Here is a 25,405-nt window from a genome sequence, read left to right as displayed (position 1 = left end):
GCAGATGCACTCCTAGGGGATACTGCCACTACACGCTATTGTTGCTGACTGAACTCCAAAGCAGCCTCCCCACTTTAGGCGAGACTAACACTGGAACTGAGGCTGGACAGGTTTAAACAACTGCTCTAAAAAAAGGCAGGGGAGAATGTGAGCTGTCGCAGGAGACAGATTCCTGATGCAGTACCAACAACACATGCAGACCCTGTACTGTTTCCTCAGTATAGGTGAGGCTTTGCCTGATTTTAATGAGAGGTACATGTATTACAAAGAGCACAGCAGATGCACATTCCACCCCCTACAAGCTACAGACAGTTTCCAACCTGGAAGGGCCTACTGCTAAGATTTGCAGAGTGGACCAGTGACTTGGGTGCCCACACCCCTTAAAGAAGAACCCTGACCTTCAGGAAGGGCCAAGCAGCTGCCCTCTGATGTGGCTCAGACTGGCCATCCACACATCACTGGGTGTCTTGGCCTGCACACTTTACATGTCGTCCCATTGGAGCTGTATCTGGAACACAGCAACTAAGATTTTTGGAAACGGGACCTACCTCCATGTTCAGACACCTACCTATGTGGCGTGGTTTTCCAGGGTGCAGACTGAGCCAGCAGCTCCAGGAACAGTGATTTCCCTTTAAAAAGCAGTCTCCTTTCTCTCCTGCCATCCTACCCAGTTATCCGTTCCAGAGTCCTCTGATGCTCATGCGTCGTGCCTAGCATTCTCACAACATGCCAGCACATTGTTTAGCTTGCAGGCTTAATATAAGATTTGGCACCAGGCACAAAACTCTGGGTCAGTGAAACCACTTGCTCAGAAATTTCACAGTAAACAACACTGCAAGGTTGTCAAGACAGCACTGGAGGAGGAGGAGAAATGCAGGAGCCTGGCCAGCAATGACCCTCAGGACTTTAGCCTGTGCTCTGGAGAGCTGGGCAAAATCTTTCAATCAGGACTTTAGATTGGGGGGGGGGGGGGGAGGGAATGCAGATTCAGCGAATTTGTGCTGATTTCACCAAATTGCTTCAGTTGAAAAAACAAACTTTCGGGGGTATTCTAAAACATTTTGATTTGAGATAACTTTTCATTTTGAAATTTCCATTAATTTTTATAATTTAACAATTAAAATGATAAAGACTCAAAAATAAAAATTTTCATCTGACCCTGCATTGGTTTCATTTTCAATTTGTCAAAAAATTCATTTTTGGTTCAACCTGAAACAATTTGTCAGAGTGAACTGAACCAATCGATTTGCCCAGCTCTATTGTGGAGCCTGCTCTGGAAAAGAAGGAAGCATCCCTGCTGCAATGGCAGAGAAAAACGTGGTCTAGAAGCACATGGATCACAGGCGCTGACTGGCGCATGATTAGTCAGTATGTCTTTCCCTCCCCTGTGGAACTGCCAAGGCAGCTGAAAGACCCTGTGCTTTCTGCAGCTGAACGGAAGTTTGGGGTGAGAAAGCTAACCACTCCTATGTTGCTAGGCAGAGTGCGGTTCTCAGTGTCGCAGCAGGGCTCAGGCAGGAGGTGGAACCAGGGCTGTGGCTTTCAAGACATGTCTTGGAGACCAGCAGAACCTACTGTCCCCTGCCACATGAGGGCTCCTCTAGAGCTTTACAAAGACTTACACTCTTATGTTTCTGAGCAAAACCTCAAGCTGACCATAGAGCTTCTGGACCATTTGCTCCTGCATAGGGTTGCTCCCACTGCCAATAGCTTGTTTCACATGAAACGTGACAGTCCAACCCCTTGCAGGCCAGCAGCAGAGGGAGGCCCTAGTTCCCTTTAAAAAATGAGAGCAGCTTGCCCAGCTGTGAAGCTAAAAGCTCTACAGAGTCCAGCAGGTCAGAGCAGATCCACACCCAGAACCAAGAGGTAGAACTCCTGAGTTGTATTCCCAGCTCTGCCACTGACCAGCTGTAAGAGTTTAAGCAAGTCACTTCCTTCTTTGTGCCTTAGTTTCCCCAACCAAAACATGGGAATTGCTATCAGCCTTCCTGGGGTATGAGGCTTGGCTGTATGGAAAGTACTTTGCATGGGAGGGCACTGTGTTCTTAGCCCCATCCCCACAGCAGGGAACAAAAGAAACAGGAACGCGCTGCTGCCTTCCAGCCGAGCCCAGCAGGCCTGACTGACTCATTCTCCACATCACATTTGCCAGGTCTAATAAACTTTGCATTATGCTTCCAAACAGAGCCCTACTTTAATCCCGGCAAGGAACAACATTCAACACTACAGAGAAATGGCCCTTTTTATTTCCAGGTTCCAGCTGTAAACAAGCTGCCTTGGCCAGCTCTCTGCATCCCGCATCGGGGACATGCGGTACCAAGGAAGGGAAGAGCCCCGCATGCTGGAACGTCAGCTTTAGGAGCTGCAGTCTGCCCAAAGGTCACGTCTGGTCAAATCCCGAAAAGTCACCCCCCCATCGTGGTGCTGCATGCCCACCTCAGCTTGATGTAGTGAGGGGGTTCCACTCACCCTTCCATAACCGTGCAGGGGAAATAGGTCTGTGGGTGGCAGCGGCTGGGTAGGACATGCCCTGCGGGGAAGCCATGCATCATCCTCAGGATGGCTGCGTGGGGACAGCCAATGGATGTAACGGGGTGGAGCATGTCCCATGCCTAGGGAGAGGTCTCTGAATCCAAGCTTCAATGGGACCTTGTGGGAGAAGAGTGAGAGGGCAATATTTAAGCATCAGCTCACCTGGCACTGTGACACCCTCTCCATCCATCCAACAGGCTTTGGCAAGGGCTCACCTGGAATTATTATAGGGCAGGGGTTCTCAAACGGGGAGTTGGGAGGTTATTACATGGGGGGGTCATGAGCTGTCAGCCTCCACCCTAAACCCCACTTTGCCTCCAGCATTTATAATGGTGTTAAATATATAAACAAGTGTTTTATGAGGGGGGGGGGGTCGCACTCAGAGGCTTGCTATGTGAAAGGGGTCACCAGTACAAAAGTTTGAGAACCACTGTTATAGGGTTTGCTACTGACACCCATCACCCTAGTAAATTAGTGAAAGAGGCCACCAATAGGTCCCAGTAAATGAACCCAGGACTGGGAGCAGGACTCCTGGGTTCTACTCTAAGGTTTGCCACCAATTTGCTTTGTGGACTTAGGCCAGCCAGTCTCAGTTTCCCCATCAGCGAAGGAGGGACCAGATATGCCTTAGGAATGGGGCTTAGCCAGAACTGCTTACCTGTGTCAGTAGCTATGAATTGGAACAACAGATGATGAGCTGAGCCGCTGGAGGATTCTGCTTCTCAAGCTGCTCTCCTCGATCTTCCACCACTGAAAGCTCTCACCATGCAGCTCTGGTGGCGTCTCCTGGGTGCTCTGGCCACCCTGCGTAACCGTCAGCAGCACGTTGAAGCAAACGCCGTCAGATTTCCCTGCATTCTTGCCCAGGTGCTGCAGCCCCAGGACCCCGTGGACCCGGACAGTCACTTGGGGTAGCAGGCAGCATTCCTTCAGCAGCCTGCATGCTGCCACCTGGATGCTGTTTTGGATTTTGCAGGGGGAGGTGGTGCGGGCAGACACCGGCAGGTGCGGGGCCCCTACAGCACTCAGCAGCACCCACAAGTCACCGGCACCATTGGTGAACGTAGCCAGGAGCCTCTGGCAGATCAAGGCACAGGGCATCTCCTCTGGCAAGGTCATTGGGTGGGACGGGCTGTCTCGATATCGCACAGCAAGGTCCATAAGGGGCAGGATGTCCCGGGCTCGCAGAGGAAGGGCAGGAGATTCTCTGTCCCACCACCTGGCTTGGAGGGATTCAGCATCCGCATGCTGGGGCGCCTTCAAGGTCCCACCTAGGCAGAAAACAGAGTGTGTCTGTGTTGCAATGGGCTGAGCCCCTTGCTCTCAGAGCAGCCTGGGCAGCAGTGCTTGGGGCACGGAAGGGGATGGCAGGGATGGTACATTTCTGCAGATCACTGGGTGCTAGAGAAGAGGGAGGGAGGAATTAAGGAGGCAGCTGGGGCTCTTTTCCAGGGGAGGAATGAGGATTTGGGGGTATAAAACATCCTTGGTTTTCCCTTCATAATCCCTACAATAGGCAGAAGCACCATGGCCAGAGCTGGGAAACATGGACACCTCCCCGTCTTCAGCTAACACGGCTGGAAGTGCTTGTGAAAGGATGGAGTGGATGCACAGGCTAGGGGCAAGGACCCTGTCATGCACGCTACCACCATAGCTCTGCCAGTGCAGCCGCATGAGCTGCGGCTCCCCAAACACAGCACCCTTCTGACCTGCAGCTCCCCCTGCCCAGTTTAACCCCTCCTGCACCGAAAGCAGCTTGGGTTCAGTGGGAAGTCATGGTGCAAGCCCAGCACAAGATGCCGTGTGTACATGTGCATGTGCAGTAGGAAGAGCAGGTCCTCTGGGCACCTTCCCTTTTCTTTCTGTTCAGAACTGGAGCCACCGAGCTGGACAAGCCCCACACGGACACGCCTCCTTTGGCTAGCTCTTAGAGGGAAACCCAGGAGGCTTCTCTGCCTTCTGCCCCATGCCCAGGGTTGCGCTTGCTGCCTGCAGTGTCCCCTGCAATCCCCACACATTTTAGTCCCACTGGACAGGAAGTAGGAGGAAGGGGGAAGCACCACTTGGCCGAGCAAGGAAGACAAAGCGAATCCAGATGGGGCCTCTCTCTTCCACCGCCAGCAGAGTGAGGGGCTCGCACTCCAGCCCTGTCTCCTCCTTCACCTCCCTCTTCATGGCCTCCAGGATGGTCTCATTGGGCTCCATCCTTCCGGCAGGCAGATACCACATCCCATAGCACTCGTGCTTGGCCTCCTGCATCATCAGCACCTCGTTCTGGGAGAGAAGGAAAAAAATTCCAGGTCACACAACATGGAGCCATCCCAATGGGCAAGGACCAGCCCCATTCAGATCACCCCACTGCATGAGGGCCACAAAATCACAGCTATAACAAAACGTAGGGCCTCCCGCAAGACTCTTCCCTACAGGCCAATTCTCCAGTCCAGTTTTCAGTGTCCCAAGAGATGTGGGTCCCACCAGTTTCTGTGGGAACTTAAGAGGTGTCCACCCTAAAGTGAGATCAGTTAGGACCCACCGAATTCATCCACCCCATTCGCTACTGTGTATTTAAAATGGCCCAGGCAATAGGACTGCTACCCCTTCCTTTGACAGAGTACTCCACAGCCAGAGAGATCCCACCATCCAGCTGTTTCTGCTCTTCCACCTACCCTTTTCTGTGCTCAAAAGGACATTGGCCAACCCAGCCCTTAGGCTTTGGAAAAAGATAAACCCAACCAAAACATTCTTTAGGTTTTTGTTTTTCAAAATGACAACGAAAACAGTTTTTAAACACACAGATACTTTCCCTTACAGAACATCTGTCACTAAATCCTTTGGACTACCTCATGACAACTAGAATGGCTAGAAACAGACTTCAAATCAGGGGCAACATCATCATTCTGTATTGTTTGCATAGCACCAATGGTATGCACTTCAGGGACTTAGAAGCAGAGAAGAGGGCATTAGGTTTTGTCAGTAGAGCTATGCCAGAAAAAATACACCTAGTGGAGATGCAGATTATACTGGCAAAAGTGTTTTTGCTGGTATAGTTTATGCTTTTGCTGTCAGCAAAAGAAGCTCTACTGGCAAAAAAAGTACTTTTTTTTTTGCCAATATAACTGCATTTACACTAGTGCTTTTGCCACCAGAGAAATGCTGCAAAAACTAAGGTGAATAAAAATGTATTAGAAAAATAAAATAAGTTTTATTTAAATGACATTTTAATTTAAATATATTAAATTTTAAAATTAGGTTTATAATTAAAAAGAAAAATTTGAAATGATGATAGCCTCTGATAGAGGCCTAATTTTACTATGCTCTACTAAAATCATTTAAATTAACTGACAAACTATATTAGGTATTACAAGTACACTGCCATGGTTTAAAATAAAGTCAAACCACTGAAACAGTGGAAATCACTGGCTAAGCACCTGCCGCCAGAGGTTGCTGAAGTGCTAACCCATCTTTTGACAGCCTTTTGCAGTATAGTCTTTTATTTTATTTAAAATAAATCACTCACTACAGCAGGTACAGAGAGAATATTTACTTCATTTCAATTAGTTCAGTTCAAAGCTAAGAAACCAACCAGAAGTGGTAAAAGTATGAATGCTTGTCTTTCCCCTTCTAATCTGCAAATAAAAACTAGGTGTAACGATGAGAGCTACAAGTTCTAACGTTTTGAAGGATATGGGACCAGAAAAAAATCACTTCAGTTTACTAACAACAGACAGCTCCTTTGTTTCGTAAACCAGTTGGTTTTTGAAATACAAAACACGTTTTGATAAACTTTTTTTTTCTGGTTCCTGCTCTCAACTCATCTAAGGAAGTTTTATTTAACTAACAAAAAACAAAATTATAAAATGCTTTTTTGTACATTGTTACGTAAATTCCAATTTCCAGCCAAATAGAGCTTGACACAAATCACAAGCAACACAATTAAATCATCTAGGACAGTGTTTCTCAACCTTTTTGATGCCAGGGACCAGCTTTCTGTCTCTCTAAACTGTGTCAGGGAGATCTCAGGGACCAGCACCGGTTCATGGACCTGTTTTTGAGAAACACTTTCTAGTACAGTAGAACCTCAGAGTTATGAACTGATTGGTCAACTACACACCTCATTTGGAACTTGAAGTACACAATCAGCAGCAGAAGGGGAAAAAAAGGCAAATACAGTACAGTATGGTGTTAAACATAAATTACTAAAAAATAAAGAAAAATTTTAAAAAAGGATTTGACAAAGTAAATGAAACAAGCACAGAAACAGTTTCCTTAAATTAAGACGGTTAAAAGCAGCTTTTTCTTCTTCATCATAGTAAGGTTTCGAAGCTGTATTAAGTCAATGTTCAGTTGTAAACTTTTGAAAGAACAAACATAACAGTTTGTTCAGAGTTATAAACAACCTCCATTCCTGAGGTGTTTGTAACTCGGAGGTTCTACTGTATAAAAATGCCTGATTATTCACTGTTTTCTAAATAAAAAAAAAATGTAAAAACTAACAATTTAAATACATATGTGTTAATCTATAAAACTGTTTAAATATGTTATTCTCCTGGTTAGCAGGAAGAAGCAAGTTTACTTAAATATTGCATTTAGTTGCAAATCAGCGTTTTCATCATTACCAACCAATGAGAACTTTCCTAACAAAAGGATGATAATGAAAACATACATATGCAAAACCAGATTAAAATCTATCCTTTAAACTGAGGTTTCCTGCTGACTGATTTAAATCAATCCACCCTGGGCAAATAAATAAATAAATAAATAAATTACACCTCTAGTTGATGTTGCTATGCCAGCAAAAGTTTTTAGTGTAGACCTGCTTTGGTTGTTAAAGGAGGTTTTGTTTTAATAAGCTAACTGTGTTATTAATAACACATGTAAGGAAGCTGGATCTCATTCCACAGTCTGCTACTGACCCACTGTGACATTCTGCAAGTCACCCCTCATCTCCGCGTGATTCAGTTTGAGAATACTTTCCCCTACCTTTGTAAAAGTGCTTTGAAACAAAGCTGTTAAGAGGCTCATACACGTGCTAATTAATGTTAAAACAGAGGTTAAGATTTACAAGAGTGGCCAGTCATTCTGGGGACCCAAACTAAGATGGCTTGAAGGAGCCCGATGTTGAGAACAAGAGTGCTTAGCGCTTTCTGGACTGTGGATGCTCACCCTGCAGTGACTGGATACCATGGTGATGGGCACCGAAGGAAACCCCTCAGCAGTTACTCTGCTTCCCCCAGCCAGTGCTACAGGGGACCCCTCACCTGGTCGTTGAGCAGGACAGCCAAAACGATGTAGCAGGCGGTCTTCCGCACTCTGACAGGGTGCGCGGACACAGGGGCAGAGTCGTACCTCTCCTGCACCTCCCAACCCCTCCCGCTCAGCACAGCATCCAGCTCCTCCGCCAGAGCGCCACAGGCCATGGCTGCAAGACACCAAACCCCACCACCGGTCAGCGGCACCAGGCGCAGCGCCGGGAGGGCATCGGAGGGCTGTGGTGGCAGGGGAGCATGGTGACCGGAGAGCCCCGGAAAGGGGGCTGGGGGACCAGAGGGGTACAGATAGCAGGATGGGGGGCTCCAGAACGGCAGGTTTCTTCCCACACCCTCCTCTGTGCCAGAGAAGGCGGCTTATTGGGGGAGGGCAGCAGTGAGGTTAAAATGCAAACTCTCCAGCACACTGGGGGTAGCTGGGGTGGGTGGTGAGAGTGGACAGTTTGCTCCCAAAATATCCCCGACTCTCTGCACTGACACCTCTCCTTGGGATGGGCAAGGAACAGGGAGTCCCTGAGAGCAGGGGGGCATGGGGGAGGAGGACACCCTGAGCACTGGGGGGGGGGCAGAGGATGGCCCCCATGGGAGCTGGGTGGGCATGGGGAGGAGGACACCCTGAGCACTGGGGGGGGGCAGAGGATGGCCCCCCTGGGAGCTGGGTGGGCATGGAGGGGGCACTGGGACCTGGGGGCAGAGGGAGAAGCCCCCTAGGAGCTGGGGGGCTGGGAGGGCAGAGGCTGGGGGCCCCCAGGAGCTGGGGGAGGGGGGAGAGGCTAGGACCTGGGGACGTGGGGGGACTAGAGCCTGGGGGCAGAGGGAGGGGCCCAGGAGCGGTGGGGGCGGGGTCAGGACCCCCCAAACTTACTCGTCTTTCCCCGGCAGTTTCAGCTCCCACCCCGGAAGAGGCTGGCAGTTTTCAGCTCCCATTGGCCAGCCGAGATACGACGCTCATCTTCCATTGGGCGGAATCGCTTTCATTCAGGCTGCCCACGGCCGGGAGGAGGAGCTACTCCTTAAAGTGGCCGCGTGCCCAAAAGAGTTGCAGTGTTCCCAGGGCCTCCATAGGGATGCGTGTCCCCACTGGGCTCGCTGACCCCGAGGCGCATGGTCACCCCAGTGACCTCGGACCCCCTCCATGGAGAGGGGATAATAGGGCAGTGACAGCCGCCCCTGGGGCATTGGTAGGGGGGCAGGGCAGTGCCAGCCGCCCCTGGGGCATTGGCAGGGGGCAGGGCAGTGCCAGCCGCCCCTGGGGCATTGCTCCATGGGGTGGGGATAGCGAGGTTACAGGGGGTAGCGTCAGCCTCAGGCAGGGCCTGCAGGAGCATCAGTCACTCCACACTCAAATCTGAGAGCTTTTCCTCACCCTTCTAGACCTGCCCTCCTTTCCCTGGGGCTCCCCAGCTAGGCCCCTTGGGGGCTGGGAGTGGGTCTGAAAACCCATGGGTTCCCCCAGCCCACCACCATGTCCCCCTTGCAGCAGCCATCATGCCAGGGACAAAATGGCATCACTTCCCCTCGGAAAGTGAGAGAATCAGGGCCTAGCAGCGTCCCCCAAACCCTCACGCCTGCCATCTCACAACAGCCAGGCCAGAGCTTCCTTGGTGAAGTCAAGGAGCTCAGAGGTAGGGAAAGGGCACCAGCACCCTGCTTTCCCGCTTAGGCCCTTGCCACTGACCTCTGTACTCGATAAATGGCAGGTGAGGGTATCAGCACTGCCTAGCCCCCAACAAGGTCTGCCTCCCCCAACCCCCCACTCTATCCCCCCATAAATCAACACACTCAGTCATGTCTTGCCAACAGTTTATTGAGGACTCCTCCTTTGAACACTGATGTAGGGACTCCAGATGAAATGCACTCTGTCTCCCCTGCATCCAACCAGCCACAGAGCACAAGGCTGCCCTCACCCCCATATGTTCACACTCTACCTGGCTTGGAAGGGGAACGCCACTGCCTTACACCCAGAGCCCAGGGACACCTGTGAGCAGGAATCCTGGCCCAAAGAGAAAGAATGAGGATGGCTTTGTTCTGGGCAGGAAAGGGGGAGCAGGAAAGGGAGGGACACAAGGCAGGAAGACCAAGGTGTGTGAGAAGGAAAGATGGGGGGAAGGAAAGACATGGAGAGAAAGCATGGGGCAGAGGAGAGGCGTGAAGCCAGTGCTGAGTGCACCAGGGACAGAGATTAGGAGGGAGATGGGGTATGTAGGCTGTGCTGGAGATAGAACAGCAACTGTTTCTGTTTTCCAGAAGCACAGTGGTCTTGGAAAGTGTGTGAGGCCCCCCACCAAGGCAGTGTACTCATCTCAAGCAAGGAGGCTTGAGGGGGAAGAGAAGGAGACCAGTCTAGGAGTTAGGACACCAGGGTCCCATTCCCAACTCAGTCAGGAACTTGCTGTGAGAGCTAGAGGACAGCAATATGTGCTACCTCGTCAAAGGGACTGGGTGGCTGAGCCTACTGCCTGTAAGGTCCTTGAGATCCTGGGACGAAAACGGACATGCAAGGCATGTCTGATTCCCAGAGTGGCACTTGCTCTGATGAGACTGACAACGGGGGAGGACAAGGCCTGCTTTGACTGTGAACTCCTTGGGGCAGGGACTGGCTTTTTGGTCTGTTTTTGCAGCACATAGCCCAGTGGGGTCCTGATCCATGATGGGGGCTCCTAGGCACTGGGTAATACGAAGAAGAAGGAGTGGGAACTGGCCTGAGCTCCACCAAACTCATTTCACTGACTAGCTGCAGGATGGGAAGGGCTTCCATGCAGGGCTGGTTTTGAAGTATCCACATAGTGGAAGTTCTCTCTACCACCATCATTCCCTGAAACACCCCGCTGCTTCCTTCGCCTCCAACACCAGGAGCCAGGGGTGGCATTTCTGAGGCTTTTTGCTCGCCTCAGTCACAGGGCATCTTTGTCTCCTGGAAAAAGGGAAATCCCAGCTAGCGGGCGGAATCAAGCCCTGACCTCCCACTCCAGAGTTGCAAGCAGCTGGAGATGCCTGTGGAAAGTGGAGTTGAGGGCGGAGGGGAAGAGCGTGAGGCCCTGCCAAGCGTAGCAGCACTGGCCTAAGCACGGCAGCGTTCACCTGGCCAGCAGCCAACAGGAGCATCTGGTCTAAACTTACCCAAGTGCTTCACTTGACAGTGTCTAATTCACAGCAGCCTGAAATGACCGGCTCTTAATCTGATAGGATTGGCTGCTTTATCCCTCCCTGACCCCAGCTGATCCCGTCATTGCAGGCTAAGCTCTCAGCTCTTCCACATCTGCAGGGCGGAGCAGGGGCCCGGGAGGATGGCATTTATTTTAGCTGGCGGGCTGCTGCACGGTTGCTGTCCAGAGGGTGCTGACGAGACACAGCGCCTGTCTTGCTGGAGGATTCTAGTGCTGGAAGGAGCCCCAAGTCTGGAGTGGCCTGGAGGAACTGTCCTAAAAAGGAAACAGGAGTGGGAGACGGGATTCCCCCTTCCTCCCTGAGCTCCCAAAGGGTAGTGAGTCATCCAACCAGGCTAGGGCTGCGGCTTGACAGAAGGGAAACAAGAACATTGACAGGCGAGCCAATGTACAGGGCTGTCGACTGGGCCCCTATCGGGAGCAACAAACATGGAAATCTGACACTTCTCCTTGCCAGCCCTTCCTGCCCCAGGATCTCAAAGTGCTTTAGGAACATCAGTGCGCTCAAGTCCCCTGGGAGGTCACTCAGCATTATTGACACCATCAGGTCAGGGAGAGATGGGAACAGGACACAGGTCTTCAGACTCCCAGCCCCTGCTCTGACCACTACACTGCACTCATCCCAAGAGGCAGAAATAGAACCTCAGAGCCCCTACTCCCACGCTGTCTCCCCTGCTCTAACCACTAGACATCACTCCCCTCTCATGGCTGGGAATAGAGCCCTGACTGCCAAGCCCATTGCTTTATCCATATTACACTATTTCTTCCCAGGATAGCCACACCGAGAGCCCCATCCATGAGATGGGCCCATTGCTGTGGGAACTGGACGCTCAAAGGGCCTGGCGCTTTTGGGGAGAGAACTGCCCCACTGGCACTCTTTAGAGCATTGCTGCCGATATGCCGAGCATCAAATGCCATAATCCCAATGGACACCCCTAGGGAGATCATGACCAGCGTGGTGACATCATCAGGGTGAACCTTCTGTGTGATGAAATCAAAACAAGCCCTGAACCAAAGGGCACAGAATGAACCCTGGCCCAACGTCATCAAAGGAAGCACAAATCCGAAGTCACTACACACAGTGACATCATCAGAATAAGTTCCTGGTGTGAGGCCAGCAGACCAAGGCAAGGCTATGATGCACTAAGTATGGCATTAGCCAGTGCACAGCGTTACAACTCGGCTGAGCCTCCGTTATGACTTCATCACAAGGTGCAACAAACACGATGGCCATCACCACCAGCACCTCCACTGATGTCACTATGGAGCATCCCCATAGGCATCCCACCCGATGCCAACAGGTGGGAGGGCAGCAGAGCTTGCAAGGAAACATGCCACTCACCTGCTGTGTATGAGAATGGCCCTTGGCTGCCTGTGCAGAGTCCCCCATTCACATTACCACCACCACAGCCCTGCACTGAGAGCACAGTACCTCTCCATGTCCCAGAACGCCCCCACCCTGCTCAGGCCAGACATGGCTGCGCTGCTGGAGTCCCCTGGCAGTGAGTTACATGCAGCTTCCCTGCCATTGTGTATTGGGGAGGGGGTTTCTAAGCCGGCCATTCCCTTCCCTCTCCTGCACCGGCAGAGCAGCCTCTGGTCTGCCACACACTTTGGAAAGAGTTAAGTAGCAGCCCGAGCCCTACGGTTTAATTACAGAGGGAACTGCTAAACCAGAGAGGCTTTTAATCCCTTGGCGTACTCTCTGCACACACTGCCAACTGGTGTAGCAGAGAACAGATGGGAACAGGGCCTCCAGCGATTCGCAGGCGCTGGAGGAGGAGAGAGGCTCCACTCCTTTGCACAAGCTGGGGCCACCCTTGTGCTGCCTGGGACCACATCAGAGGGAGAAACTGAGGCAGAGCCTGATAGTGCAGCAGCAGCCTCCCACCCTCCCCGGTGCAAAAGAGCAGAGAGCTGTCGTGACCACCCCCTAAGTAGGGTTGCCAACAATAAGGGACTGTTTTCTTGGTACCCCTGCCTCCTGATATTATCCTTATTAATAATAATCAGCAGTACTCGCCTACACTTGCCAGGGGGATTTCTTGCTGCTCTTTGCAGCACTCAGCAACTCCCAATCTTGTTGCCCAGAGATGACAAAATAAGGGATGTCCCTTGTAATAAGGGACCACTGGCAACCCTACACCTAAGCCACAACCTCCTGTGTGCTCCAGGCCTCCCCGCATTGGTCCCCAGGGCTCCAGGGAGAGCCCAGATGCTTGCTCTCTTTGGGAGGTGACCTCACAAGTGCATGAGCCACTTCCTCCTGCCTTTGTTACTCCCGCTGGGAGGGATCGCCAGCCCAGCAGGATGGGCTGTTACAACTGCTGCATGATCTCACCCACTTTTCTCGCTCAGCCAACGTGCACAGCAATGAGAGTATGGCCTGGAGAGATGCAGGCAGACAGGAGAGTGGAATAAACCAGAGGGCCTGTTTGATGCACCAATTAAGATGGTGTCTGCTGCCAGGGAGAGGAGGACAGCAAGGGCAAGAGAAAGGGGATTTGGGAGTAGCAGACTGTCTGCCTTCCTCACCCCAGCTGGTTGGTGGGACCTGCCCTCCCACTCCATTCCCTGGCTAGGGAGACAAGTCATGCCAGCCTGCTCCCAGGGGCTGGGGAGAGAGAATAAAGGGCCCTGACTCGGAGACACTGGGGTTGGCCAATATTGTCACTACACAAATACCTCAGAAATGCCCCCCTCCCACACACACCACTGCCACCCCCTAACCAGGCCACACGCTCCTGTAGGGTCCAGGGAGACTCACTGGGTTGGGCCCTCAATGATGCGAATTCTCAGTCCACAGGGAGCCAGCAGTGGCCACAGGGGAGAGATGGACAAGGAGGTGGAGAAAGCAGGGAAGGCCAGGTGGAAATCTGGGTCTCAAACCAGTGCAATGGCCTTGTTGGCTGATGGGTCTTGGGGTGAGAGGTCCCAGGGCCCTTGGTTAGCTCCCCTCCTCCCCCAGCCTGCCCCAAGCCCTGAGACACCTGCCAAGGGGAGTGCGTGAGAATTAAATGGACATCAATTCTGCATGCGACGTCGGCCATGTCTCCTCAAAGACTCGTCTCAGACATTTATTTTCCATGGCTCCCCCACCCCAGGCTCCCCCATTCCTCGCCTCAACTCTGAAAGGATCTGTGGGGACGGAGACCTGGCAGAGCACGCCGCCCCCGGGAGCAAGCACCGTGGCGTGACATTGCCGAAGTAAGCACCAAGCGTGACATCATCAGGGCAAGCGGTGGGAAGACGCCTTCGGAATGAGCACCGGCTGTGACGTCATGTGGGCATGGCGAGGGCTCTGCAGGGTAGGCGTGGCTGGCACAGCTGGCAGCAGCATATTGGACAAGTGCTCAGTGCAGAACGGTTGCAATAGAAACCCAAGGAGTCCGGTGTGTCGCTGGAAGCTTGAATCCCATGCAATCCGCTGGCTCCTGGCAGGGGCTGTATGGAACATGGTGGGGGTCACATCACTTGGGCGGATGGTCTCTCAGATGGCTCATCCCCTCCTACCTGTCCACGTCACAGCTTCTGCCCTTCCCGGAGCAGGGGAGTGGCTGGGCCTGAGCATGTTTTGGTCCCATTTTGTCCAGCAGCCTCTTCCTCGTCACAGGCCCTGCGCTCTAGTCACTTCAGCCTGGCAACCCTGGCCTGTCCATCCATCCAGACAGGCGGATGTGGGGCTCCCCAGGAATCCTGCGCTGCTGCCCCCTTTGTTTCAATTCTGCTTCCTGGACTCCTGGAGGCCTCGGTCTGAAGCCAGCCCCCTGTCTCCATGCTGCATGCCTGCCAGTGCCTTAAATGTAGCCCTGCAGGGTCCCCACTGCCTCCCTCACAGCACCATACACCATGCTGTCCATCTGCAAGGCAAGGGAAAGAAGCAGGGTTCAGACAACGACTTACAAGATCGTTAAGGCATCACCATAACTCCGTACACCTCTATAGAGCATCTCAGCTCAAAGGACCTCACGACACTTTGCATCAATGGGTCTGATTCTCCTCTCACTCACATACGTGTAAAGCAGGAAGAACTCCACTGAAATCATTGGAATAACGCCAGAGCCGAGCCAGCCTAAGGAAGGCGAGATTAGGCCCTTTATACAGAGAAGCCACTTCGCCTCAGACCAAAATGCAGCCAGCTCTAGGGTAGAACACCACTGGTGGACATCAACACTGCAAAAGCAATCCCGGAAGTATAGAGCAATCATGTATTCACTTGAAACTGCAGGAGGATTTTAAAGAGGCAGAGCACAGTTACCCACATTAAAATCTGGGCATGCAGGATGCCAGGGTTAACACTCGGACTCTTGCAAAAATTACTCGGGTATCTAATGGCCACAAATAGTCTCTGCTTTCAGCACTGTGGGGGGCCCCCAGCACCCCTGAATTCAGGAGTGAATCCCCAACAGCCGGACTTTTGGGGAGAGGTGGACTTTTGGAGAGGTGTCATAAACAGATAAGTAAGAGTTAATAGAATAGAAGTGCTTCATATCTCTTTGCCTGGAAAGGGTTAACAGGAACAGTGAGGCTGGCTGTCACCTGACCAGAGGACCAATCAGAGGACAGGATACTTTCAAATCTTGAGGGAGGGAAGTTTTTGTGCTGTGCTGTTAGAATTTGGTTGCTGTTCACTCTGGGGGCTCAGAGGGACCAGATGTGCAACCAGGTTTCTCTCCAATCTCTCTGATACAGGCTCTTATATGTCCAGAATAGTGAGTACTAGGTAGATGAGGCGAGTTAGGCTTATGTTTGTTGTCTTTATTTGCAAATGTGTATTTGGCTGGAAGAAGTTCAAATTTGTACTTTGCTGAAAGGATTTTACTTTGTACTTGTATACTGAGGCTGGGAGGGTATTCCCAGTGTCTATAGCTGAAAGACCCTGTAACATATTCCATCTTAAATTTACAAAGACAATTTTTACTGTTTTTTCTTTCTTTAATTAAAAGCTTTTCTTGTTTAAGAACCTGATTGTTTTTTTATTCTGGTGAGACCCCAGGGGACTGGTCTGGATCCACCAGGGAATTGGTGGGGAGAAAGGAGGGAAGGGGGAGAGAGAGGTTAATTTCTCTCTGTGTCAGGATTACTTTCTCTCTCAGGGAGAATCTGGGAGGGAGAGAGAGAAGGAGGGGGACAGGTGCATTTTCCTCTCTGTTTTGTGATTCAAGGAGTTTGAATCACAGTAATCTTCCAGGGTAACCCAGGGAGGGGAAGCCTGGGAGAGGCAACGGTGAGGGAAAGGGTTTACTTTCCTTGTGTTAAGATCCAGAGGGTCTGGGTCTTGGGGGTCCCTGGGCAAGGTTTTGGGGGGACCAGAGTGTACCAGGCACTGGAATTCCTGGCTGGTGGCAGCGCTACAGGTTCTAAGCTGGTAATTGAGCTTAGAGGAATTCATGCTGGTACCCCATCTTTTGGACGCTAAGGTTCAGAGTGGGGAATTGTACCATGACATGGTGTGCAGCGTGTGGGATAGATAGACAGATGGATGAATAGATAGATAGATAAGACAGAATCCAAAAGCCAGTGAGGTTTTTATTTCTCTCCCTGCTAGCTATCAGCAGGCAGACTGAGAGGTTTGGGTTTAGAAGCAAAAGCCAGTAGGATTTTTTCTCTCTCTTTTCTTGCTAGCTGTGTGTAAAGCAGGCTAGAGGAGATTGTTTTAAAAGCAAAGGTCTGCAAGGTTTTTTTGGTCTCTCCCTTCTGAGTACTCTGAAGGCAAAGGCATTAGGGTTTAACAAGGATCTTTGTTAAACAAAGGGACTCCAGTTGTGAGTCACCATACACCAGCAAAACACATTTGCAAATGAGTGGTTTTTTTTCTTTCTAATTCTGTCGGGAATAGCTAGGTAGAAGGAGTTAAAAAAGACTCTGTTGCTAAGCAACCCCAGGAAGCCAACAGAGAACCTGCATTTCAGGCAGTAAACACCAGAGGGCGCCTCAGCACAAGAAAGCAGGAACCATGAGTTCCAAGGAAAGCCTGAGACAGGAATGAGCACGGCAACAAGCCATGGACAAAGAAAATGAACACAGGAGACGGATGGAACTAATTAATGCAGAACTAGCCAAGGAAGAGGCAGCCCACAAAAGAAAACAACAAGAAGAAGAGGCAGCTCACAGAAGGAAACAAGAAGAAGAAGATGCAGCCCACAGAAGACAGATAGAACTCCAGAGGGAGGCCCACCGGCAGGCCCTGGAATTAGCGCAGGCTAGGCAGCATGTTCCAGCCAACCCTAACAACCCTTTGCCAGCTATTGTTCCACATCCAAAGAGATTTCCCACCTACAAGGCAGGTGATGATACTGAGGCCTTCTTAGAGAATTTTGAAAGAGCCTGCCTTGGGTACAGCATCTCTACAGACCAGTACATGGTAGAGCTGAGGCCACAGCTCAGTGGATCCTTAGTAGAGGTGGCGGCTGAAATGCCTAAGGAGAACATGAACGATTATAAACTTTTTCAAACCAAGGCCAGATACAGAATGAGGATAACACCTGAACAGGCCCGTTGGCGGTTCAGAGCCCTAAAATGGAAACCAGATCTGTCATTTCCCCGACACGCCTACCACATTGCAAAGAATTATGAAGCCTGGATATCAGGAGCCAATGTTAAATCTCTAGACGACATGCACCTCCTAATACAATTGGAGCAGTTCTTAGAGGGTGTTCCGGAGGAAATCGAAAGGTACATCCTAGATGGGAAGCCCAAAACTGTAACTGAGGCGGGGGAGATTGGAGCCAAATGGATGGAAGTGTCAGAAAAGAAAAAAGCTACTATCAAGGGGAGCGAATATCACAGGGGGCACGCTGACAATAAACCCTATACCCAAGGGCAACCCAAGACCCCACCTGCAACCCCAGGAAAGCCACCGACACCCTATCCTCTCACCTCACCAATCTCCAGTAACCCACCTCGGCCCAGTGACCAGTCAGCTGGGCTATGCTTTAAGTGTAATGAACTGGGACATATCAAGGCCAACTGCCCCAAGAACCCCAACCGAGTGCAGTTCATTACACCACCATCACACCAAAGATCCCCAGGCCCAGATGCCTCTCAAATACCCTCAGAGCGAAGGGAAATTTTGAGAGTGGGCGGAAAGAAGGTTATCGCGTGGAGAGACACAGGGGCACAAGTGTCAGCTATCCACCAATCCTTAGTGGACCCCAAATTCATCAGCCCAAAGGTCCAAATAACAATTTACCCTTTCATGTCACAAGCTGTAGACTTCCCTACAGCTGAACTGCCTGTCCAGTACAAAGGCTGGTCAGGAATGTGGACTTTTGCAGTCTATAACAATTATCACATCCTCATGCTACTGGGGGAAGACTTGGCCAGCCAGGTAAAGTGGGCCAAGAGGGTGGGAATGGTTACACGCAGCCAAACCAGGCAAGCTTCCAGACCCATTCCTGTTCCTGAGCCATCCACAGAGGCCCCGTCTGTGTTAGCAAAGACCCAGACAGAGGTAGTGGACCTGGATTCCCTGCCAACGACTGCAACAGCCACAGTACTTCCAGTCCCAGACCCGAACCTGGAAACGCAACCAGCACCAGAACCATTGCCAGCACTGACGCCAGCGCTTGCAAACACATCTTCAACCCCAACGCCAGAGGGCACCAGCGGGCCTGAACTGGCAGAAGCAGCAAACAACCAGACCCAAGAGGCTCAGCCAGAGCCTGAAATACCACCTGGTGCGCCAGCGGAGAGCGGTTCACCAGCCACGAAAACAATCCCATCACCTACATCGCTTCCAGAGGGACCAAGCCCAAGTCCACAGTCTGAGGAGGAACTGGTGTCTCCAACCTCCAGGAAACAGTTCCAGACTGAGCAGGAAACAGATGACAGCCTTCAGAAAGCTTGGGCGGTGGCACGGAGCACCTCACCGCCTCTCAGTTCTTCTTCTAACAGATCTTGGTTTGTTATAAAACAAGGGCTTTTATATAAGGAGACTCTTTCTGGTGGACACCGGAAAGACTGGCATCCAAAAAAACAGTTGGTGGTTCCAACTAGGTACCAGGGGAAGCTCTTAAGCTTAGCCATGATTATCCCAGTGGCCATGCTGGGATGAACAGAACCAAAGACAGGTTGGGGAAGTCCTTCCACTGGGAGGGGATGGGCAAGGATGTTGCCAAGTATGTCCGGTCTTGTGAGGTGTACCAATGAGTGGGAAAGCCCCAAGACCAGGTCAAGGCCCCTCTACAGCCACTCCCCATAATTGAGGTCCCATTTCAGCAAGTAGCTGTGGATATTCTGGGTCCTTTCCCAAAAAAGACACCCAGAGGAAAGCAGTACATATTGACTTTAGTAGACTTTGCTACCCGATGGCCAGAAGCAGTAGCTCTAGGCAACACTAGGGCTAAAACTGTGTGCCAGGCCCTAACAGACATTTTTGCCAGGATAGGTTGGCCCTCTGATATTCTTACGGATTCAGGAACTAATTTCCTGGCAGGGACCATGAAAGAACTGTGGGAAACTCATGGGGTGAATCACTTAGTTGCCACCCCGTACCACCATCAAACCAATGGCCTGGTGGAAAGGTTTAATGGAACTTTGGGGGCCATGATACGTAAATTCGTGAATGAACACTCCAATGACTGGGATCTAGTGTTGCAGCAGTTGCTCTTTGCTTACAGGGCTGTACCACATCCCAGTTTAGGGTTCTCACCGTTTGAGCTTGTGTATGGCCACGAGGTTAAGGGGCCATTACAGTTGGTGAAGCAGCAATGGGAGGAGTTTACACCTTCTCCAGGGACTAATATTCTGGACTTTGTAAGCAACCTACAAAGCACCCTCCGACACTCTTTAGCCCTTGCTAAAGAGAACCTAACGGATGCTCAGGAAGAGCAAAAGGCCTGGTATGATAGACATACCAGAGAGCGTTCCTTCAAGGTAGGAGACCAGGTTATGGTCTTGAAGGCGCAACAGGCCCATAAAATGGAAGCATCATGGGAAGGGCCATTCACGGTCCAAGAGCGCCTAGGAGCTGTTAACTACCTCATAGCATTTCCCAATTCCTCCCTAAAGCCCCGAAGTGTACCACGTTAATTCTCTCAAGCCCTTTTATTACAGAGACTTACAGGTTTGTCAGTTTATAGCCCAGGGAGGAGATGACGCTGAGTGGCCTGACGGTGTCCACTACAAAGAGAAAAGTGACGGTAGCGTGGAAGAGGTAAACCTCTCCACAATCCAGGAATGTCTGCAGCGGCAACAGATCAAGGAGTTGATGCACTCTCCCGTGAAAGTTTCCCAGAATCAACTGGTTAAAAATTGTCCTTGCAATGTGAAGAATTTTGTAGTTTTACATAATTACTAGTATAGGTAAAGGTGTATGTGTTTATTAATCTGTTTATTCTAGAGTTCTAGGGAGAAATCACTGCCAGTGTGGTTCCACACTGTCAGCGATTTAGGGGGCGTGTCATAAACAGATAAGTAAGAGTTAATAGAACAGAAGTGCTTCACATCTCTTTGCCTGGAAAGGGTTAACAGGAACAGTGAGCCTGGCTGTCACCTGACCAGAGGACCAATCAGAGGACAGGATACTTTCAAATTTGAGGGAGGGAAGTTTTTGTGCTGTGCTGTTAGAATTTGGTTGCTGTTCATTCTGGGGGCTCAGAGGGACCAGACGTGCAACCAGGTTTCTCTCCGATCTCTCTGATACAGGCTCTTATATGTCCAGAATAGTGAGTGCTAGGTAGATGAGGCGAGTTAGGCTTATGTTTGTTGTCTTTATTTGCAAATGTGTATTTGGCTGGAAGGAGTTCAAATTTGTACTTTGCTGAAAGGATTTTACTTTGTACTTGTATACTGAGGCTGGGAGGGTATTCCCAGTGTCTATAGCTGAAAGACCCTGTAACATATTCCATCTTAAATTTACAAAGATAATTTTTACTGTTTTTTCTTTCTTTAATTAAAAGCTTTTCTTGTTTAAGAACCTGATTGTTTTTTTATTCTGGTGAGACCCCAGGAGCCTGGGTCTGGATCCACCAGGGAATTGGTGGGGAGAAAGGAGGGAAGGGGGAGAGAGAGGTTAATTTCTCTCTGTGTCAGGATTACTTTCTCTCTCAGGGAGAATCTGGGAGGGAGAGAGAGAAGGAGGGGGACAGGTGCATTTTCCTCTCTGTTTTGTGATTCAAGGAGTTTGAATCACAGTGATCTTCCAGAGTAACCCAGGGAGGGAAGCCTGGGAGAGGCAACGGTGAGGGAAAGGGTTTACTTTCCTTGTGTTAAGATCCAGAGGGTCTGGGTCTTGGGGGTCCCTGGGCAAGGTTTTGGGGGGACCAGAGTGTACCAGGCACTGGAATTCCTGGTTGGTGGCAGCGCTACAGGTTCTAAGCTGGTAATTGAGCTTAGAGGAATTCATGCTGGTACCCCATCTTTTGGACGCTAAGGTTCAGAGTGGGGAATTATACCATGACAGGAGGGATGGTGGTTGTGGTGGGGAGGCTAGCTCCTGACCTGTGCACGAAGTCTCTGTACCATGCCAGCAGGGTCTGCGGTCTGGGCTGCGAGCCGGGCCGAGCGGACAGCGTTCTCTGGCGAGAGGAATCTCTGTGTGATGCTGATGGTACTGCTAAGGCTCTGCACCTGTCATGGGGGAAGGAGAGCATGTGAGGGAGCCCAGGGGTGCCCAGGCAGCATAAGAAGGGTGGGAAGGCAGCATCTTGCCAGAGGAGAGAGCATTACCTTGGAACCAGGCATCCAGACATGGGGATACGCTGCCTGCACTTGCTGATCAATGCACGGATAAAAAGCCTTCAAGGAGGTAGCGTGACCTAGTGGATAGGGCACTGGGACTTAGGAGACCAGGGTTCCATTCCCAGCACTGTTGCTGGGTGACCTTGGGCAATCACTTCCCCTCTCCGTGCCTCAGTGTCCCCATCTGTAAAGTGGGAATAATCACACAGGCCCCCTTTGTACAGCGCTTGGAGCGCTCCTGATGAGAAGTGCTAGATAAGAGCTAGACATTATTATTAAGGAGAAGACTCTCAGCTTTGGCTAGGGTAAAAGGTGGTAGCAGTTATTAGGGGCACCCTACCCCTACCCAGGGGCAATTGCTATGGGGAGAAGGCTAAGGTGAATCAGAGCTGGGCTGCTGACCTGGTGTGGAGCCCCTGTTGGCACCAGCACTGCATCCCCCAGGAACTGGAGCAGGGTCCAGCCGCTCACGCCACATTCCTCCCGCAGCCTCTTCCGCAGAGACGCATCCAAGTAGCAGCTCCTGTGGCCATTCAGATCCAGCTGCGCCGCCCCATCATGGCCTTGAGCTTTGCACACCTGCCAGTGGAAAAGGTGGAGCTGACATGAGATGAGTTTGGCAGGTCTCAGTCGACAGCTTGCCTTGCAAAAATCTGCTGCCTTCCCCGGGGTTCCTTTGTGAGAAGGCTCAGCAGAGAAGCCTAGGGCTGAGTGGGACACATGCAGACTAGATCCTGGGGGCAGTCCTAGGAAGAGAAATACTGTAAGTAGATTTCTGAGCCTTCCAGAAATGGACTCCTGGAGCAGTCCCTGGGTGAGAAGGAGAACCAGAACTGGATTCCTGGGCCCATCTGGAATGGACTCTGGGCACAGCCCCCTGCAAGAATCACTCACTTTCTGTAAGAACCCCTCGATGCAGTCAGCATCCTCCACTCGGAAAACGTGCCACAGGGCTCCTGCCCAGTTCCTCGTGTTCCAGAGCCGCTCTTTAAGGACATCATCAACTCCATCGTCTTCCACCCTCCGGAGAATCTCTGTGGCACAAAGGGAGGGGTATTTAGGCTGAGGTGGTTTGCCAACAACCTGGAGCCCAATCAGTTCCTGGAGCCCTACCTTTCTGGGCACTGTGCCCGTCCAGCGGGTACGCCCCAACGTACACCAAGACGCTGATGGAATCTGTCGCCTCCACTGTCAGGTTTTTGGTCCCAATGGTCCTGTCCTCAGGGGCCACACCTGGGAATCAGGAGCAAATGTCCCGTGAGACTTCAGCTCAGTTCATGCACTGGCCCACCGGTTCCATCATCTGAGCTGGGAAGAGGCTGCTTCCCAGCCTCTGCTGTTTCCAAAAAGAGGACACTGTGGCTTTTAGAGTTTTAGTGAAGAACCAACAGGCCTGTGTGCATACAGAGCCTAGACAATGGGGTCCTGATCTCAGTCGGGGTCTCTAGACACTACCATAACGTGAATAATAAATGATAATTCCCCACTAAGGAATCCAAGCAGATCTATTGACTCTACTGTTGGAGACTAGTGGAGAAACAGATCAGCCTCTTGTAAATACAGAGGCATCAAAGCAGGGCAGTGAGGATAAGGCACAGGACTGACAGTCATGACTCCTGGGTTCTTTCTTTCACAGAGTCCATGTGGCCTTGGCCAAGTCTCTGCCTCAGTTTCTCCACCTGTCAGTGGAAGATAATAGGCTCGCCCTGCTTTGCGAAGCACTTTGAGACATACAGGCAGTACAAGAACTATTTAAAATGCAAGTGGAGAGCAGGACTAACCATAGGCAGCACAGATCTGGGGAGTCAGCCACTGCCTGGCTTGGCTACCCGGCAGGTACGAGGCTAAGTTCATCTTTCCATCATGCCCACAGTACTCCAGCAGTGGCAAACTGGCACAGAGGTTTTCAGCCCTGTGGGAGAGAGAAGTCTCATAAATCCCAAAACTAGAGCATGTCACACTCTCACCCCGCAGCTTGTTTTGCTGTGATTCTCCTAGCTGAGGGCCAGCCCTGGGAATTCAGTCTCTGTCATACAGGAGCATGTTCTGAGGAACTGACATTAGGAAGGAAGGACAGGTGCAGAAAAGGTGATGCCTTCCCACAGCTTGCAGCCAGCCTGCAGGAAATCACACACAGCCATACTGAGTATGTCTATACTGCAAAAAAATTCTCAACTCAGGTTAGATTGGGAGCTTGATCCTCTGTGTAAAATGAGTGTGAACCCCACCCCATGAGACATGGTGCAGAGCAATAAGGTGCAGGACTCAGTCTGAGCTGGAGTCTCTGTCCCATGTGGGGTGCTGCCCTACAGGACCCCCTTATAGGGATCTGCAGTTGGGGCTGCCCTGCTGCATAAAAGCTAAGTCTAAAGAGGCCCCGTGTATTGTGCTGTGGTTTCCCTCCCTTGGGACCCAGAGTGCACTCCTGTAATGGTGGTGGCATGGAGGCTGCAAGAAGACTATCGCTTACAGCCAGGCTGCCACACAAAGCCAGCAGACTGAGAATACTCTGTGTGCCCAAGTGGAAAAGCCAGGTCCTGGCAGTGGCTGCCGCTGCCCCAGCTGCTCGCCAGCTCCTCACCACCTCCTTCCAAAATAAAAACACATGGATGTGAAAAACAAGGCTTGTTTTTTCCACTCCGTATCCCACGGCAGCGGCGGGCTTAGGAGCTACTGGGAAAGTGGCAGGCAGAGGGAGCCACGACAGGTTGGCTCAGCCCAGCACTCACACAAGGGGCGGGTTCAGCCCTGGGAGCTAAAGCCACTCTAAGCCAAGCCTCCTTCCCCAGCTGGCTCCAGGGCTCCCCATGCAGGGAAGTAGCTCAGGGGATTTGGAAAAGCCAGGCCTGGGCACTCACCTGGGAAGTAGAAGATGCTACCCATGTAGTGGCTGCCGATCATGGCAGGTTCACTGAGAGATGCACTTCCATAGTGACCAGCCATGTGCAGTGGAGGCCTGGTTCCACGTACCTCCATGCTAATGGTTAGTGGCCTGCACACAGCCCTGGGGTCCAGTCCCAACTCTGACACTGAGGTGAACCTGGAAGGGTCCTAGCCCTACCAAGTGGGGAGGAGATGATGTGAGGGAATGGATGTAGAGGCAAGGATGGGATCAGGTGAGCGGGGAGACAGGTGGATAAGGATGGGGCGAGCCAGCAAAGAGGCAGGGGAGCCAGGGCAGGCGAGTGGGGAGCTTTTTCTCTGCCCCTAGTATCCACATACCTGCACACTGGCATGTCCCCAAAGCCGCTCTCCAGCTTGAGCAGGTTCCCCTCACTGTTCTCTGTCTCCAGGCATTCTGGAAGGAAGGGAAGAGCAGAGTCTTACAAATAACCAGGTCTCCCACTTATGCAGGCTGCGGGGAGCAGGGTGTCTTGCCCGGCAGAGCCCCTGAGCACCCTAAGCCTGTCTTGCTCCCCCAGCTTTACTCCCGCTGTAACTCAAAGCATCAGACCTTCCTTGGAGCAGGACGGCGCAAGTGTCAAGTGAATTCCCCTTCCACATGCAGCTAGAGCACAGAAGCCGGTGCCCACAGTCACTGTTAGAGAAGTGGATGCTAGGTCCCTGCAGTTGCCTGTGCTATGCCCAAGCCCTTTGTTTTGGCTGTGTCTGTCCTGTCCGCACTAGGGGGAAGGAATGATAAATAATCCTGGTTCCCTTGTGCCTTTTTAAATTCAAACTGACTTTATTGCAGCAGAAAGGAGCCAGATCTCTCCCCCGACACCCTAAAGACTGGTAGCTTCTGTGCCTGCA

At 51.4% G+C, this 25,405-nt stretch overlaps 2 protein-coding genes across 2 annotated transcripts in view; both read right to left on the bottom strand.

Moving 5' to 3' along the window:
- Positions 1 to 205: 205 nt before the first annotated feature.
- Positions 206 to 8,746, bottom strand: NUDT18 (nudix hydrolase 18). Its single transcript, XM_030552118.1, has 5 exons — positions 8,668 to 8,746; positions 7,794 to 7,954; positions 4,596 to 4,809; positions 3,194 to 3,806; positions 206 to 2,652 (listed from the first exon to the last, which is right to left on the bottom strand). The coding sequence occupies exons 2-4, from the start codon at positions 7,950 to 7,952 to the stop codon at positions 3,199 to 3,201; spliced, it is 981 nt and encodes a 326-aa protein (XP_030407978.1). The 5' UTR covers positions 7,953 to 7,954; positions 8,668 to 8,746; the 3' UTR covers positions 206 to 2,652; positions 3,194 to 3,198.
- An 868-nt stretch (positions 8,747 to 9,614) lies between these two features.
- The window catches only part of HR (HR lysine demethylase and nuclear receptor corepressor), a 53,381-nt gene continuing 37,590 nt past the window's right edge, over positions 9,615 to 25,405 (bottom strand). The window contains 7 exon segments of the mRNA XM_030552107.1: positions 9,615 to 14,829; positions 21,413 to 21,541; positions 22,055 to 22,231; positions 22,547 to 22,686; positions 22,766 to 22,885; positions 23,434 to 23,564; positions 24,875 to 24,950. Coding sequence (XP_030407967.1) covers positions 14,767 to 14,829; positions 21,413 to 21,541; positions 22,055 to 22,231; positions 22,547 to 22,686; positions 22,766 to 22,885; positions 23,434 to 23,564; positions 24,875 to 24,950 — 836 coding nt within the window. The 3' untranslated portion in view covers positions 9,615 to 14,766.

Source organism: Gopherus evgoodei, chromosome 2 (genome assembly GCF_007399415.2).
Source record: "Gopherus evgoodei ecotype Sinaloan lineage chromosome 2, rGopEvg1_v1.p, whole genome shotgun sequence".
Lineage (NCBI taxonomy): Eukaryota > Metazoa > Chordata > Testudines > Testudinidae > Gopherus > Gopherus evgoodei.
The sequence above is the reverse complement of the archived record's forward strand: the minus strand, read 5'-3'. Positions and strand labels throughout refer to the sequence as shown.

Excerpts from the sequence above, each read along its gene's own strand:
- NUDT18 (XM_030552118.1), bottom strand. The coding sequence starts at position 7,952 with ATGGCCTGTGGCGCTCTGGCGGAGGAGCTGGATGCTGTGCTGAGCGGG. Across the intron at positions 4,810-7,793 it reads CTGTCCTGCTCAACGACCAG|AACGAGGTGCTGATGATGCA; the intron begins GTGAGGGGTCCC and ends CTTCTCTCCCAG. Across the intron at positions 3,807-4,595 it reads CTTCCTTGCTCGGCCAAGTG|GTGGGACCTTGAAGGCGCCC; the intron begins GTGCTTCCCCCT and ends TTTTCTGCCTAG.